Below are 18,080 nucleotides of genomic sequence, written 5' to 3'. Positions count from 1 at the left end.
GTCAAAATAATCGTACGTTTTCTGGGTTCAACTTCAATTAGAGACCTGTGACCTGTGTTCCCACTCCCTCTACTCTTACGCCTAAATAAAAACAATAAAAAAAAATGCTCAAAGAGTCATGAAGGGTTCAGGCTAAAAACTGCAGCAGATTAAAAACACGGCAGACTAGAAGGCAACACAGTTGCATCAAAAACAAATTAATGAGTGCGTTAGATTTTCATAGGTGTGACCAGAGCCAAGGGGCGTGGCCAATGTGCAAGCATGATAGACAGCATTGACACACCTAAAATCTAACACACCCATTATTAATCTGATTAGCTGCCGCTGTGCTGCTTACATCACCGTGTACTATAAGGTCAGAGTTCTGCAGCCTGCCCATGTTTTTACCCTGCTGCAGTTTTTAAGCTGAAGTAGAAAACAAACTACAAAATCAGCCTAGGATTTCATGCCTCTTGAAAATAAAGTGTGATAGTGTCTCGACGAGGCCTATAGTATGCTGTTCTCTATTGTCATAGTCTGAGTTTAACCCATTAAGACCTGGAACGCATCTGTGTCACTTTAGATCTCTTTGGCTATATTAAAAAATCTTTGGCTATATTCAAAAATCTTTGGCTATATTTTTGAATATAGCCAAAGATTTTTGATATATCATTATATCTAATATAATGTTTTTTCAAGATTTTTCAAAAATAGCAGATCTACAAGTTCATAGCGCGGCACTCGTGCCGCGCTATGAACTTGTATTTCCCTTTTATTTTTACTTATTTTCCCTTTTTCAAAATAGTACTAAACAAAGAACGGTTTTGGACATACAGTACAAGGATTCCGCCCGACAGAGGCGATATGCATTGCGTTCATATATTGTGTTCCCCATAACCCCATTATCTGAGCCCCCCTGGCCCTGATTGCAATTTGACCGAAGGGTCTAGTCTAGATGGAAAGATGAGTCGTATTATACCTTAAGCTACTATTATGAAGCACGTCTTGACTCTATTACAGGACAAAAATGGCAAACCTCTGCACCAAACCTCTTTGCCCGAAAATAGCCGATCTACAAGCTCACAACGCCTCGCAGCACGAGGCGTCGTGAGCTTTTAGATCTGCTATTTTCGGCGAATGTTCCCCCTCAGAATAGGGATTCTATAGGGTTCAAGTTGTCGATGTAAAAAAAAAACAAGTTCCTATCACACAAAGATTTGGCGGACCCCCTGCAGTAACCCTGAGGACCCCCCATACTAGGGGTCCCGGACACCCTGTCGTAATAATCCCACTCATCTTCTGTCAGACAGGCCCTCGTTGACCCCCTTTCCCTCGCCCACTGTATGCAGTCTATATAGAACCCATTTGAACAACCATCCATCCATGCATGCATCCTTACCTGTTTGTGGAGGTGTCAGAGAAGAGGTGTCGTGATGTGTGTCTCTGTGTGGCCATGCTGGGTCTTCTTATAGTCACAGGTGGGGGATTTCTCCAATGCACAAACTCAAGCACTCGAGCACTCAATAGTTTTACAGGAGGAGGAAGTAAATTGGATGGGGGGAATTGCCTGCATGCAGTAGGTTAGTAGGCTGTTACTGTAAGACATTTTGACATCTGAGCTTTCAGGTTCACCCAATTTCCATAATGGATTATTATTACCGTGTATGATCTTTGTTCCTGGGTCCTGACTTAATTCTTGTCACCTAGTCTTGCAATGCAAGACTAGGTGACAAGAATTAAGTCATACTGTAGTAGTGCACTCTCTCAGTCAACTGAAATATTTTTTTACCTTCACCGTTTGTGATCGATGACTTCCTCCTGGTGACATCAGTGACAGTGGATGTCAAAGTTAATGACATGGGATGGGAGCTATTTGTGTACGAATACACAACTTTTTCGTCAGGCAGAGGTTCTGAGCCACTAGTGCTTACACTCACCCCCCCTTTTTGACCCCCCCTCCACCAGGAAACCCGATCCACGGCACCAATGTAACGCCCGGGGTCCGGCAACCAACACGTACATAGTACACATAGTACTGTAGTAGCCTATGACCTTTTAAAATATGCACCGCATGCCGTTTAGTGAGTGATTGACTTTGCTAAACCTAAAGTAGGTTGTAATTGGTTGCAAATGGTATTCCTTTTCTAATTCGTTTTTTTTAAATGGGTTAGTTTCAGATTTTTTTAGTATTTTCTGTAGGAAATACTTACCATTAATGTAGTGGTTGCAAAGGTATTAATTAATTGCATGAGTGAGTCCCGTGGTCATAGTTCTGGTCGGGTTCTGATGAATATTAAGTAGTTCCGTGGTTTGGTGGGGGCCACTCCTTCAAAATAAATTAATAAAAAAAACTAGCGTCATTTGTATTGTTGACCTGTTCTGTTCTACCATATAGCGCAGGTTTGGTTCAACTTGCTGCTTCATCTCTCTCTCAGCTAGGGCAGTGATGAGCTGTGGATTTTTGAACTAGGGGGGCTATATTTTCTGACGTCACGTGCACGCGCACGTGCACGCATGTGCACATAGCCAATCAGCTCAGTGCTAGTTGAAATACTGTATTCAACATGTGATTTTTATTGTAAATATATCTTATTATTTAGTTGCATTGTTAATTTGTTGTTTTTATTTTTGTTTCAATTAATTAATTATTTTATTTTCCTTTTAGTTTTATATAAAAGCCCTTTACATAGACTCACCCACACATAAGTACTTAAAATAATCAGACAACTTGTCTTTGTCTTGTCTCAGAGAACTGGGTCCTCTTCTAAGCGATCCCCTTCACACTCTGCAGTGCAGAGACTGTTGTCTCTCATTATGAGAGGAATGTACACATTCAATTCAAGTCCATGGCTTTTTTCGAGTAGCCTAATGTTATGCAAAGCAGCCAGGTAGACGCTATTGAGAACGGCTCGCCGCTGACGGCGCGAACCTTGAGAGGCTATTGTTTAAACTTTAAGGTGTTAAGACCGCAGCTGACGGTGCGTGCTCGTGCGTGCATGTGGAGCTCCCAGCCCCCCACCCAGCTAGGGGGTCCTTGGCCTGAAAACGTTGAAGACCCCTGCTTTAGTGACTAAATGATATAGTGCCGTTAACTTATTTAACAACACTTTAGTCGTTATTTTAGTCTCAGATCTTTTCAAACATCGAGGGACACAGCACTGCGGAATATTGGCAAAACACACACTTGGACCCGGAAAGTTGTTCTGACGGGGCGCATACGTCACGGCTTAACAACAGAATGGCCTTTAGGCCAGCATAGCATTTTTTTATTACAGAAGAGAGCCATAAGGATAATAAATAGATCAGGATATTATGAACCGACTACTAAACTCTTTATTAAGTATAATACCTTAAAATTCTATGATATAGTAGCACAGAAAACAGTTTCATTAGCATTCAAAGCACAAAAGAAACTGCTTCCAAGATGCTTTCAGAATCTGTTTCAAATTAAAGAAAATCAGTACGAGTTGAGGGGTATACTTATGTTTGGAATTATTACAGCTAGAACAAATATTAAAAAGAGATGTACATCGGTTATGGCAAGAGAAATATATAATAGTTGTGAAAATGACCTAAAGAAATGCAGTTCTATCTATAAATTCAAGAAAATGTTTAAAGATAATATAGTAGATAAATATAAAAAAATATTATAAACCATTACATGTTATTTTTTGTAGATGAAAAGACAAATTTTGTCTTTGTCTTTGTTTTGTTTTGTTTTGAGTATTGATTGATGTCTTGTTATTGTTTGTTTTATAATATCATAAGGGTAGGCATTATAAGCTACGGCTTCAGCCTACACCTTTTCGGTCCATGAATTTTATTATTTTTCTTCCTTGGAAATGTCAAATGACAAACTCTGTACATGGCTTAATGACCGAAATAAACTAATTCATTCATTCATAGCGGGGCACAGATAGTTGTTAACGCGCCGTTGACACCTAGAACAATAGCCCAGACAGAGAAACATACTTTTTTTCGGTCGCGGATTGGGGGGGCGGGGAGGCGGGGCTATTGCGGTTCGAGTTGAGCCCCCACGGCCGCGCACATAAATCGGCGTGCCTGGACCAATGATATAAAGTCCTGGACGTGATCGCTTCATCTATTTATTTTTTGTTATTTACAAATTAGAATTTTGTCAATTCAACCAAACCAAAAGTTCACGGTGCTTCCTCCTCCACCATGTATTGGAAAAAATTACGATTTTGTTAGGCAGAAGAAACTTTTTAGCTCCATGATATGGAAGGTGATAGATGAAATATTATTTCATCTTTTTTTTTTTTACATACAAGGCTGATAGCAATGATATGTAGATAATAATATAACATGGAAACAATATTTGATTCCCCATAACCCCATTACCTAAGCCCCCCTGTACCTGATTGCTATTTGACCCGGAAAGGTCTAGTCTAACTGGAAAGAGGGGTCCTTGCGAATAGTGTGGAATCAATTGTTTTCACCAGCTGTTTTTTTCTTATTCCTTGAAGTGTGTATTATAAGCTATTATCAGTGGTGGAAAGTAACTACGTACATTTACTCAAGTACTGTACTTAAGTACAATTTTGAGGCATTTTTAACTTTACTGGAGTATTTCCAATTTTCTGTACTTTTACTTCTACTCCACTACATCTCAGAGGCAAATATTGTACTTTTACTCCACTATAATTATTAGAAGACTTTAGTCACTAGTTACTTTGTAGATTTTGATTATTATTACAAAACATACATTAACCACTTCAGCCCCTACATACATTTCGGCCATTTGAAAATAGCCGATCTACAAGCTCACAATGTGTCTTGTGAGCTTGTAGATCTGCTATTTTCAAAAGATTTTTATACATTTGAAAACTTGTGAAATGGGACTTTCTGCATAATGAGTACGTTCTACTTTTGGTACTTTAAGTACATCTTGATACCAATACTTTTGTACTTTTACTCATGTAAATGTTGAATTCCGGGGCTTTTACCTGTAAGAGTATTTCTAAATTGCAGTATTGATACCTTTACTTAAGTAAACAATGTGGATGCTTTTTCCGCCACTCGCTATTATTATGATTCAAGCACACCTTGACTCGGACAAAAATGGAAAAAAAAAAAAACTGAGCCGAAAATGTTCAGATCACATCTATTCCTCCAGTCGGTCACCATATTGCTGTTGTCGTACAACTGGAATTGTCTCAAAATAATTTCCCCAAAACACCCACGCTGTGCTGTTTCTCATCAGCGTTTGAAAGAATGTGAAAGAATCCTCTAAAATTCCCACTCATCTTCTGTCTGACAGATCCTGATGGACCCCTTCTCTCACCCACCACTGTACCCAGCTCTAGCTCACACAAAGTTGCTGTTAAATCATTTGGAATTGAGTCAGCTAGTTGCGATGCTGGAAGTTCAACGGAACTGGATTGACCAGAATGGCGGAACTGCAAAAGCGTTAAAGCGGACGTAATATGGCCCCCAGCTGTTATAATGTAACCGCTTGAATTTCCAGCTCAGAATGTGAACACTCCTCATGACCAGTGGTGGAAAGTAACTAAGTACATTTACTTGAGTACTGTACTTAAGTTGAAATTTGAGGATTTTTTCAAACTTTACTGGAGTATTTCCAATGTTCAGTACTTTTACTTCTACTCCACTAGCCTACATCTCAAAGGCAAATATTATACTTTACTAGGATTATTTGAAAACTTGAGTTACTAGTGACTTTGTAGATTTGGATTATTCCAAAACATACATTAACCACTTGTCTTCATGCCTATATACAGTGCATTTTGGCCATTTGAAAATAGCCGATCTACAATCTCACAATGCGTCGTGATGCGACGCATTGTGAGCTTGTAGATCTGCTATTTTCAAAATACTTTTAATACATTTTAGACATATGATAACTTGTCAAATGGGACATTCTGCATAATGAGTACTTCCTACTTTTGGTACTTTAAGTACATTTTGACCAATACTTTTTGTACTTTTACTCAAGTACATTTTGTGTTCTGGACATTTACTTGTAACAGAGTATTTCTACATTGCAGTATTGATACTTTTACTTAAGCAAAGAATGTGAGTACTTTTTCCACCACTGATGACTGCTCTGTGTTCCATTCTAGCCAGTGGTTAGAAAGAAGAACCTCAGAGGTTTTAGTGGTTAGAATTCTTACCAGCGGTTACACATTCCATAAGCGGTGGTTAGTTAGAACACTCAGGTGGGCTTTTAATGGTTATAGTGATCACTACAGGCCACCTCCGTGGATTTTGACCATGGATTCCATTTGAGGATAAAGATGGTCACAGGCTCAGACTCAGAATTGTCCAGTTCAACTGCCAGAGAATTTCTTCATTGGCCTCTTTTAAAGGGATAGTTCACCCCCAAAATTTTTCTATCGATTAGTCACCCCATGCATGGAGACTTGAATTCATGGATATTTTTTTAGTTTTTGTCGCATTCCTAAGCCAATAATTTGATGACCGGCAGCGGTTCCGGTCCTTTGCGGTTCCTTTGTGTCTCCTACCGGAACCGCTGCCTACCGTTCCGCTGGTCATCTATTATCAAATTATTGGCTTAGGAATGCGACAAAAACAAAGAAATATCCATGAATCCAAGTCTCCATGGGGTGACTAATTGATAGAAAATAAATTCATTTTGGGGGTCAACTATCCCTTTAACTTGACTTTCATACTTTCAAATTTCAGGCACATACTGTAAATGTGGCCCTGTGGCTAAACTATCTATCTCTTTCTCTATGTAAACAAAAAATATATAATTTCTGTTTAACCACATTGACCCTTGCATCCTCATTTGGGGCAAATAAAAATGTGTCCTTTTCTCTCTTCTTTTTTTGGGGAAATAGCAATTACATACTTTTCTGCCATGACCTTTCTCAAAAAGTAATTAAAGGGCATGTCCACTTGAGGTTTGTATATACTTGTGTAATTCAAAAGCCTACACTAGAGGGCGCACTACTAGAAGTGACAGGTTGAGAAAATGTCATTCTAATGCGTGATAGTTCTTTTCTTACATGAACATGGACGAACACATACATGACTGAAAAAAAGAGTTTATTTCCTTTTTGTTTTTGTACAAAGCTTCTTTACACATAAAAGGATAAAAGGACATTTTTACATGGGGTACCTTATAAAAAAACACAGGTACATCAAGGACGTTTGTAGCTACTACATGGTAGTAACATTTTGAACCTGTTTCTCTCCCTGTATTTGTCATCTTCTTTCCTGCTCGTGTTTTGTAATTTGCTAGTTGAAATCATAGACTGTAAAAAAAACAGGAGCCCCATTGGTTTCTACAGATAGCTTCGATGCCACTTTTTCGGCGAATCCGCCATCTTTGAACTTCCAGGCCCGAAATGAAAGCGGAAAACGACTGCTATTGGCTGCAACCGCAGCGAGGGGTGGGTCTTCGCTCAGTAAAACCAGTAGAAACCCTTGAAACATACCGTACTTTATCATTAATTTAAAAATAATTATGGGACCATAATTTACGAAACGCATATCATGGCAATTGAAAGAAGACTTTAAACTAGCGACTGGAAGCATAAAGTATTTATGGCAATGTTTATTAAGGTTATAGAATCAAGTGTAAAGTCTGGCCAAAAACCCATTCACTTGAATAGAGAGTTATTATTATAATACCGTAACTAACGGCCATTCATATTATGAACTGTCACTTCCTATATGGTTTCAATTTACTAACCGGATGCTTGCAGCCTGGTTGAAATATTACAAGCATAACTACCCTCTCTATCTGTAGAATGTCAGTCAATGTAACTGTATTTTCAGGTCATTCTAATCTTCACAACACGGTAAAATCTGGAGCGTAAGAGTCTGGATCTTTACCATGTACTATTATCTGTGTAATAAACAATACAAAACAAAAATAATCACATAAAAACTGTAACAACCCCTACATAAACCATCATTTAAAAATGTAAATACATCAATATTTCAAGGACACCAAATCAGATGGTTCTTTGCCCTGTTATTGCTCTGATGCTCTCCAGTCTGGCAACAGTGAAACATATTAAATGTATCAAAGTTCATTTAACCCATTAAGACCTGAGGCCGATTCTACAAAATGCCTTCTAAATCCTAACAGTTTTCTGAAAAAACGTATGTTGCTATATCAGTGGTTCTCAAACTTTTTCATGTCAAGGACCCCCAGAATTATACGTATGTGGCCGCGGACCCCCATCTGAAAATAATATTTTCCAGGGACCCCCAGAAGCAAAGATTTGAGTTAAAAATGTTCGCTTTAAAAATATATATATATATATATATTCAAAGATTTGCACACATGTTCACGATTTTTGAATAGCCAAAGTATAAAATAATGCTTTTTAGCAACAAAAAAAAATATCTAAAATGACACAGATAATTTCCCGGTCTTAATGGGTGATTAAGCTTGAGCTTATCGGAGCCTTATTTCTATCCAAGTCTCTCCGACAACAATAATGTGGTAGAAAAAACTGCAGTACTGTGTGTTTGCGTGCGTCTACCATTATACTTTCAACGAGAACCTGTTGACCTGAACTCAGTCTCTATACACAGTGATTGCGTGTATGCGAGTGTGAGTGTGTGTGTGTGTGTGTGTGTGTGTGTGTGTGTGTGTGTGTGTGTGTGTGTGTGTGTGTGTGTGTGTGTGTGTGTGTGTGTGTGTGTGTGTGCCCTAAGAGCCCTCCAGGCAATGAATCTAGATGACAACAGAGTGTAGGTGTCTGAAGCACATGACGACATCCATAGGAACTGGTGGGCTCAGGTGGTTCCCGTCCAAACGCAGATACCTGAGGAAATGAAAAAACAAAACAAAAAATCCCATCGTCATTGTCGAGATTCTTAATTCACAGATATCTCTATATCGTTCCGCACTTCCTTATTGTCGTCAGTGGTGTTTCCTTTAACGGTTATGTCATCTTCGTGGCTTTACTATAATGACATCAGTTTCCGTTCTACAGTATGTGTACTAGGGCATTCACGAATAGTGATTTTTAGCATTCGAATTATTCGACCTATAAGTATTCGAATATTCGATTAATCGATTTGATTATAAAAAATAAAATAATAAAATATTTTTTTTTCTTTTTCAATGGCATTGATGACTTGACTCAAGGAATGCGAGTTGACGTCACACCAGAGCTCACAGCTGCGTGTCTGCTGTAGAAAAGCCACTACATTTTTTTTTTCTTTTTTTTTTAATAGAATAATTGAATAGTGGTTTGATAGTCGAATAGTCGGTTTGATATTCGAATATTCGAATATTCAACTATTCGGTGAATGCCCTAATGTGTACGTATATATGTGTACGTTTTCACATACCACACATTTCTTTTCTTTCTCACACGGACATGACACAACAATGCAAGGATTTAAATAGTACAAAACAACACGTTTAAAAATGTGGAACACGAATGACGTATACGTCGTGCGTTATCATGGCCAGAGGCTAAATTGAGCCTAAAACTGTTTACAGGAATACTGTACAGAATATGGGTCACACGTGAAGACACTTCACTGGGCGTGTTCGGCACACCAAGTGCTCTCTGGTCGTTCGGAAATTAACCCATTAAGACCTGAGGTGGATTCTTACAAATGCCTTCTGAAACAGTAGTCCTCAAACTTTTTCGGTGCCAAGGACCCCCGAATTGATATATATTTGTCCGCAGGCCTGCCAGGGACCCCCAGCGTTTTTGTGCAAAAACAAATCAAAATATTTCATTTGTTCAAAAATAGCAGATATACAAGCTCATAGATAAATTGCAGCTTGTAGATCTGCTATTTTTGAAAAATAATCGTGCACATTTTGCGCAAATCTTTGAATAATATATATTTTTAAAGCAAACATTTGTAACTCAAATCTTTGCTTCTGGGGGGTCATTTTGGGTGGTCCTTGACATGAACCATGATGTAGAGCAACATACGTTTAAAAAAAAAAAACTGTTAGTAGAAGACATTTGTAGAATCCTCAGAAGCAATAAGATTTGAGTTACAAATGTTCGCTTGAAAAAATCTACTGTTTATATTCAAAGATTTGCACACATTGTCCACGGAAAAAAAGTAAAAAGAAAAGCAGTTCTACAAGCTCATAGCACGGCACTCTGTGCCGTGCTATGAGCTTGTAGATCTGCTATTTTTGAATAGCCAAAGGAATCTAAAAAGCGCTCCCCGGTCTTAATGGGTTAATATAGTGGTGCACTCTGACAGCAGTCAGAGCTGCAACACTCACTAATCCAAGTGAAAAGCCAGGGTGTCCCGAGCGTCTGAACAATATGAGAAGGAAGCTGTTGCAAAATGCGATGGTTGCAGCTTGTTTGGTACTCTATAGGCCAAGGGTTCCCAAACCTGTCAGGCCGTGACCCCCCTCAAAAGAATTACATTTGAACTGGGGACCCCCCAAAATAATCATATTTGAACTGGGGACCTCCAAAATAATCATATTTGAACTGGGGACCCCCCAAAATAATCATATTTGAACTTTGGGGACCCCCCAAAATAATCATATTTGAACTGGGGACATACAAAATAATCATATTTGAACTGGGGACCCCCCAAAATAATCATATTTGAACTGGGGACATACAAAATAATCATATTTGAACTGGGGACCCCCCAAAATAATCATATTTGAACTGGGGACCCCCCACCTGACAAGCACTTGGAATTGTAGGCATTTATATTTAGTTTGACTCGGTTCCAAAGATAAACATTGTGAAGTTGTGAGCTTGTAGATCGGCAATTTCCACAATGTTTGCCTCTATTTGACAATTTGGCCAATTTGGTGTTAAAAAGGTCTTATAAAGTCCTTAAATTGTAACTTTATAAATGTGCAGATACCCTGTATTCACTTATACTGCGCATGTTGGTTTGTTTACTGTTGAGTGAGAAAATGTTGCACATTAAGCTAATCATGGGGACCCACCAACATAATTTGGGGACCACTGCTCTAGGCACTATATTCATCAACACGCATCAGAATAATCATGTTTTCACACAGGGGTGAATTGAATGAATTTTAAAAGATTAAAAATGGCAACGTTAGTTAGTTAATGAGTTACTAGATCTATTCTGATTGTGTGTAAATTAACTCGTATCGGAGCACTCTATGACATCAACACCCAGAGTGCTCTGAAATCTGAGCAGATCCTCAGAGTGTATCAGAGTGTATCTTCATTGTTTATACTTCATTGTGAGGTGACCTACCTTAGTCTTGGCACTGAAGTGTGATCGCTCATGTCACCCTGCAGGCTGTATGGGCAGATCTGGGTGCCATTGATGCCTGGATGATAAAAAAAAAGAAAGAAAAGAAAATAACCATACCCACCCACAGGTACTCGGAATTACAAACCTGTCTATCAAGTCAAGTGTGAGTTTAGAGGGATAGTTCACCCCCCAAATTATTGATTCTATCGATTAGTCACCCCATGGAGACTTGAATTCATGGATATCTTCCAGTAAGACACTGTTCGTTTTTTATCTCGGGGATTTTCCACGACTGTAAAATCCTCAGTGTTAATTTAGTTACAAATGGAACCAAATGGCCTGCTACGTAGGTTCTAATGTTCACACTCTTGGAGTTACAGACCCGTTAGGGTCCATTTGGTTCCATTTGTAAACTCTCACAGTTACCGGACCATTAAGGGCCCATTTGGTTCCTAATCAATCATTCCGCTTGGGACCCCCGGGGACGGGGGATATGCCCGTTTTTTATGCGAGAGCTTCTGGAAACTCAGATTATTCCTGGGGGGGGGGGGGGTATTGCACTTATGAGCTTCAGGCAGTACAACCTGTTAACCAGTATGTTAAGTTGTGTGTGACTGTGGCACTGAACCACAGACCATGCATGCAGCACCTCCTGATATGCCCCCTGGTGGAGCAGCCTTGCACAGCATCGAACTTGGCACAGTTTAATGAGAAGAGACAGCAATGTGTTCAGCTGTGGCTGAACCACATCTAGCCAAGCCTTGTAACTGACTGTCTTGTGGACACGACAAGAAGGAGAACCAGTATGTGTCCTACACCAGGGTCTAAATGTTTCAGTGGAAGAGGAGTTATAATTGGGCTGGGTTTGCTCACCCAGCGCATGGGCCGAAGTCACCCCTTCTTCAGGGTTGTGAAATGTGATGGGCGTGGCCTATTTGGGGCTTCTGCAACGCGGTTTGCGTCACCTCGGTGCGCAGCCCCGTGCGCTAGCTTGTGCGCTAGCTCGTGCGCTAGCTCGTGAGTCGAGCCCATTGGTCAAAACCGTTTTCGCTCGTTCATGTACAGTGTTACCAGCCGTTTTGAACGGCTGTACCTATGAATGGCCAGCATGTCCAATGCGCTTCAATGCAACCACTGGGTTCTGGGGGCTTGGCGTCAAGGCCATGGCCAGTGTGTGTGAACTCACTCTCGATGCTGTTGTCGTTGAGGTGCAGTTGCTCCAGGTGTCCGTTGAACAGGGGGACAGAGGACAGCTGGTTGTGGGCCAGGTGCAGGTCCAGCAGGGTGGACACGTTGAACACCGCCTTGGGCACGCCCTTATCGCTCAGCTGGTTGTAGTTCAACCTGACGAACGCCAGGTTACTGAAGCCTTGGAAGTAGTCTCTATGGACACGAGGAAGAAAGAGATGGTGTCAATTGTGTTCTCAACCTTTTCAGGCAAAATAATAAACCCCTCAAAATAATCATATTTGAACTGGGGACCCCCCCCCCCCCCACCCTGATAAGCACTTTGAATTGTAGGAGTTGGGGCATTACGGGGCCCTATCTTGCCTGCCTTATCCCTTATCTGCGTGCCTTACAAACTTTTTTGATTTTTTTTACTATTTTGTAAAAACATTTAAAAATAGTTAAAATAGCCGATCTACAAGCTCACAACGTGTCAATGTAGATCGGCTAGTTGAACTATTTTTTTAGTTTTGCTAAATAGTAAAATATGGCTAATACGTTTAGGGATAAGGGGATAAGGCGGCACGCAAAATGCACTACATTTAGTTTGACTCGGTCCACAGATTAATATCGTGAAAATAGCCGATCTACAAGCTCACAACACCTCGTAACGCGAGGCGTTGCGATCTTGTAGATCAACTTTTTTTCTTTTCTTTTGCATCTTTCTTAAATTATTTGACAATTTAGCCAATGTTTGACTAGTTTTTATAGTATATTCTGCTGATTACTTTTGATGTAGTAATGGTCTTTTTTCCTATTTTTCATTTTTTTCTCCTTTCCGTTTAAAAAAAGTTTTAAAAGTTCTTAAATCGTCACTTAATTGTCATTTGGGGACCCCCCCCCAAAATCCTGTGGGGACCCCTCTGGGGGTCCCGACCCACAGGTTGAGAACCACTGAATTATACTGATGATAGATGTGCGTGCGTGCATGTGTGCGCTCGCGTGTGCGTGTGTACTGTTATCGTTGTGAGAACCCAAATGTAAAGTTTGTGTTGTCACAATCTGGGAACCCAGAGCCAGTGAGAATGAAAAACAGCGCCCTCTGCTGTTTGTACTATCTCTCACTGGCTCTGGGACAATGGCGACGTAGCACCCGTGCGCAAAGGAAACCAGGGTTTTGGTCTGCCTTCAGCTTTCACTTCCGGTGGTGCCACTATGTTTTCATTCCCACTAACAATATTTCTACACGGAACACTAACACCACTTCTCCCAGAGAACATGGATCGTTTTGGTTATAAGCCCACTTGTTTCTATGATGAAAGAGTAAGTTAAAATGTGAATATCTTTCCGTGGTTTTGTCTGCTCCGCGGACGCTATTGTTAAATTAGTTTGGGTTTGTTTCGAGGGGGAAAGATTGACGGACACGTGAATCCCGCCCACTACATTTGATTGGGTAAAGCGCGGCCTGCTTCCTGATCTGAAGGCACCCCCACTTGTAGCCCAGTGCGTACATGTTATGACGAGCCTTCACGACAGATTCCAACGCAGAGCAGAATCTGTTCTTGAGAGATTAGTGTTGTCATGACCTGGCTCTGAAGTCATGACAAAGTAGAGGAACAAGCAGGCTGAAGGCGAATAATACGTAATCTATTTAAACGGAGCACAACAGTAAACAAATAAATCAAACAATATGATGAGATGCGATCTTCAGTAAAGTCAGTGGTGGTGAGGCGGCTGCAGTTGTGTACGAATGATTTATACGTCATCGTATGCTGTGATACTTGGCAAAAATAGCAGCTCTACATATTAGGGCCGGCAGTGTGGCTCAGGAGGTAGAGCGGCCGCTAAGGAACCGGAAGGTTCCCGGTTCGATCCCGGGCTCCCCCAGAGTGCAATACACTGAACCCCTAACTGTTTCCTCCGCCGTCAGTGTGTGAATGTAATGCATATTACAAAGGCGCTTGGATAAATGCACCATTATTACAAGCTCACAACACGTTGCAGCGTGACACCAATGACGGAGTAGGATGTATTTTCCAGGTGAAACTGGAAATAATCATTTTGCACATTAGTCTGTATACGGATGCGGAAATCGCATGAAATACTTGCTTTGGAATGTCATCAATGCTGTTTTTGTCCAGGAAAAGCTGTATGAGTCCGCTGGGGACTCCAGCAGGCATCTTCCTCAGGGCGTTGTGAGCCAAGTTGAGCTGCACCAAGTTTTTCAGGTCCTTAAAAATGTTCTTTCCAATGTTGGAATCACTGAGCTGATAGAGAAGACAGACAGACAGTACAGTGTCACATTTCATCTACAGTAAATGCACTCAGATCTACTTATAATTGCTGACTTTCAATCAATCCAAGTCCCAGTACACGGGAAGAGGGAGGTGTTTTGGCCTCCATCTGCAAAGTTGGAATCAACAACTCCTCTTCTGGAGATCATCAACAACAAGTTCAAAACTCCCTACGCTAAACGCTGTGGATGACCACAGACTGGAAAACTTCCTCACACCATGGGAGGAAGTGATCCCAGTGGCAGTGAGGTTCACAAACAAGCCCACTGTCCCCCACTATGTGAGCTCCTGCTGCCAGGACCCCCCCCCCCACACACACACACACACACCACTAGCCCAACCCCCTTATAACTATCTCCTCCCACCACCACCATCAACAACAACACAACACATAACTGCCCCCGGGTCCATACAACATACTGTATATAAACAAGGGAATGTGTGTATATCTGCACAGTACAGTAGGTATATGCTACTGTGTGGAATGTAAAGGAGATCAGAACCACTTCCTTGTGACAGTTTTCTTTTTACCCTGAGGCAGAGAGAGTCATTAACAAGGCACCCTCAGACCCGTTGGAAGAGACAGTTATTACGACACTCTCTGATCTCACTGCAGTGAGCGTACCCTGGAAACACTGTAGGTTCAACTTTGGAACTACACAGTTGTTTTAAATTGGAACTACTGGTCACCCCCATGGCCAGCATTACCTAGGGGCCGTGTCCAACGAGACATTTTTCCCCTGGCTGAAAGGGCCACGGCGCTCGCCTAAAAAAACCTGAGTGACCGAGTTGAAAATATTTCAGCGCTCAACAAGCGGAGAGAAATGCCGCAAGAGAATGTGCAAGGACAACAAAAAAAAATTCAGTGCCTCGTCATGCTGCTGGGGTTTCCAAAAACGCAGTGCTCCTATTGTAAACAATTCAAAATATACACAGCATGCACTCAGGAAAAACAATTCTCTAGACTAGATGGAAGATGTAGGAGCCAATCTACAATAGGCCACACGTATGTGCCATATCTAATGTCCCTGTCAGTGTACTTTGTCACCCTCTACAGACATGGAGGAGAGGAGAGCATAAGAACCTGGTCAAGAGAGGGCCAGGTGTAGTTGATTGGAGGTTCACAGCTTTTTACGTCTGTTTTTTGTTGCTGCTGCCTTCTAGTCTAAGTTATGTGATATATGCTCAAGTCTATTCATTTCATGTTTTCAAGCCTGGAGCAACAGATATGGAATAAAAACCTTTTTTTGAGTTCAACTTTAACTTTTGGACATTCCTCATTTCCCTTTTTTGTCATGTTTGCTGCACTAAGCCAGTCAGTGCAAAAAGGTACTCTCAGTCAACCACCACAAGGTCACTACAGAAGACTATGGGTCGGGAGAGTGTCATAACTCTCTCTCTCAATAGCCCTGGGCACACTGACCCTCGCAGACACCCGCCCTTTAATGAATAGAATATACATCAAAATCATAATAAATAAACAAACAAACAAATAAATAAATGTGAAGGTATATGCCGGTGAAGTATGCGAATGTACTTACTATTACCCTCTTGATGTGTAGAAGTGCAATAACTCATTGCTTTATTTATCATAATGCTCTACTCAACAAAAGCCAGTGGCCGTTATTGAAGCCAGATCATTAATCATTCTCTCTCTCTCTCTCTCTCTCTCTCTCTCTCTCTCTCTCTCTCTCTCTCTCTCTCTCTCTCCAGTTGAGTCCAGGCATTCAGACTGGCAGTTTGCCAGTGTCCAGCTGTTCATGATGACTGCAGTCAGACAGACAGACTATATGAGCTGGACTGGGACACAGCAGGTGAGTGAGACAACCTTGTTATGGTGCAGGTCTAGCAGGACCAGATGATCCATCTTGCCGAAAGCCCCGGGAGGGATCGTGGAGATCTGGTTCCTGCTAAGGCGCAGCTGTTCCAGGCCCGCTGGGAGGTCTGACGGGACCTCCTTCAGCTGGTTGCGCTCCATGTACAGGAACAGCAGGCCGGGGATCTTCTCAAACACCTTAGATATAGGAGAAATTCATCTTTAGATTGCAGTGTTGATTTCGTCGACTAAAAATGTTTCGTCGACTACCTTTTTTCACTGACGAAAACTAAATAAAAACTAAGCTATGATGACTAAAACTGATACTGAATATACTGACAATTTTGTCAACAAATACAAACTTGACTAAAATGTGAGGGACTAGTGGAGAAGAGAAGAGAGATCCAGTAGAACTAAAAGACAAGTCATTTTATGTTTGGTTGTGCTCTGGTGTTGCGCGACGCGTTGTGAGCTTGTAGATCTGCTATTTTCAGAACGCAACCAAGTGCACCGACAAAATACATTTTAGTCAACTAAATCAACTTGTAGATTTAGTCGACTAAAATCGTATGATATTCAGTCAACTAAAACTAGACAAAAACTAGAACATTTCAGATGACTAAAATATTTTATTCAAAAGACTATGACTAAAACTAAATCAAAGTTTGCTGTCAAAATCAACCCTTAGATTGTTTCCGAAAGTCCCCAAAAAAAGGAAAAACATTACAGACTCGCAAAGATGATAATGGGTTTCATTCAGGGGCGTAGCCACGGGTGGGCATAGGTAGGCCATGGGCCCACCCATTTGTTTTTTGTGCCCACCCGAATTTAAAATATATATATATAAAAATACAATTTTTTTTTTCAAATCTCAAATAAAGCCATGTTCAACTAAAATAACATAACATAACGTGGACAGCAAATTCACACTGTTAAGCTGCTAAATTGGGCAGTGGGTGTATGGCAGCTGCCATACCTTGGCTACAGGAGGGAAAAAATAAATGTACTTCATGAGGCGCAGTTTACGGAGCTAGTTCAGGCCAGGCAACTCAAGGGATTGGGGCAACCGATCAGGTGACTAGTCACATGCACTTTCCTCCTGATCGGGTGGTTATAGGTACTGCGTTGTTACCTGCTCACTCTAGCTGCCCTGTCTTGCTGAGCGGACGTGTGTCGCTACTACTGCTGCTGTTGCTGAGTTCCTGCTACCGCCGTTCGCTGCTTACCTGCTGCCGTCGTTCGCTGCTTACCGCTGCCGCCCATGAAGTCATCCCACCCGCCTCCCCGGCATCCACCTGTAGGCTCTGTTTCTAGATCCCCTTGGGGGTTTAATTCATTCCCTGTAAATGCTAATTGGCATGTAACATTCATTAAAATGTTATCCTTACAGGGAATGAATGGATTCAGAGGCCTGACGCCAAACCATGCTTCTTCTTGTTTTCTATACAGAATCAGAATCAGAATCAGTTTTATTGTCACATCACAGGTTTACAAGGTAAAAAAGTGGGTGAAATTCTTTTTTGTACATCGTTCCCATCGCAACGTTAGTTTCCATAGAAAGAAGAGGGGGGGGGGGGGAGAAGAAGAGGGTGGGGGGCAGGTGGGAAGGAGATCAAAAACAA

The 18,080-nt window shown here is 41.2% G+C and overlaps 1 protein-coding gene across 2 annotated transcripts in view; it reads right to left on the bottom strand.

Moving 5' to 3' along the window:
* Positions 1 to 7,015: 7,015 nt before the first annotated feature.
* Positions 7,016 to 18,080, bottom strand: part of prelp (proline/arginine-rich end leucine-rich repeat protein) — a 28,340-nt gene continuing 17,275 nt past the window's right edge. For both annotated transcript variants that reach the window (XM_080425147.1, XM_080425148.1), the window contains exons 3-7: positions 16,471 to 16,656; positions 14,458 to 14,615; positions 12,368 to 12,564; positions 11,182 to 11,257; positions 7,016 to 8,768 (exon numbers count right to left, since the gene is read on the bottom strand). In XM_080425147.1, coding sequence (XP_080281273.1) covers positions 8,678 to 8,768; positions 11,182 to 11,257; positions 12,368 to 12,564; positions 14,458 to 14,615; positions 16,471 to 16,656 — 708 coding nt within the window. In that variant the 3' untranslated portion in view covers positions 7,016 to 8,677. The remainder of the gene's footprint in view (positions 8,769 to 11,181; positions 11,258 to 12,367; positions 12,565 to 14,457; positions 14,616 to 16,470; positions 16,657 to 18,080) is intronic.

The sequence above is a fragment of the Gymnoscopelus braueri genome, assembly GCF_963280865.1.
Source record: "Gymnoscopelus braueri genome assembly, chromosome: 3".
Taxonomy (NCBI): Eukaryota; Metazoa; Chordata; class Actinopteri; order Myctophiformes; family Myctophidae; genus Gymnoscopelus; species Gymnoscopelus braueri.
This window is presented reverse-complemented; position numbering and strand designations above follow the sequence as displayed.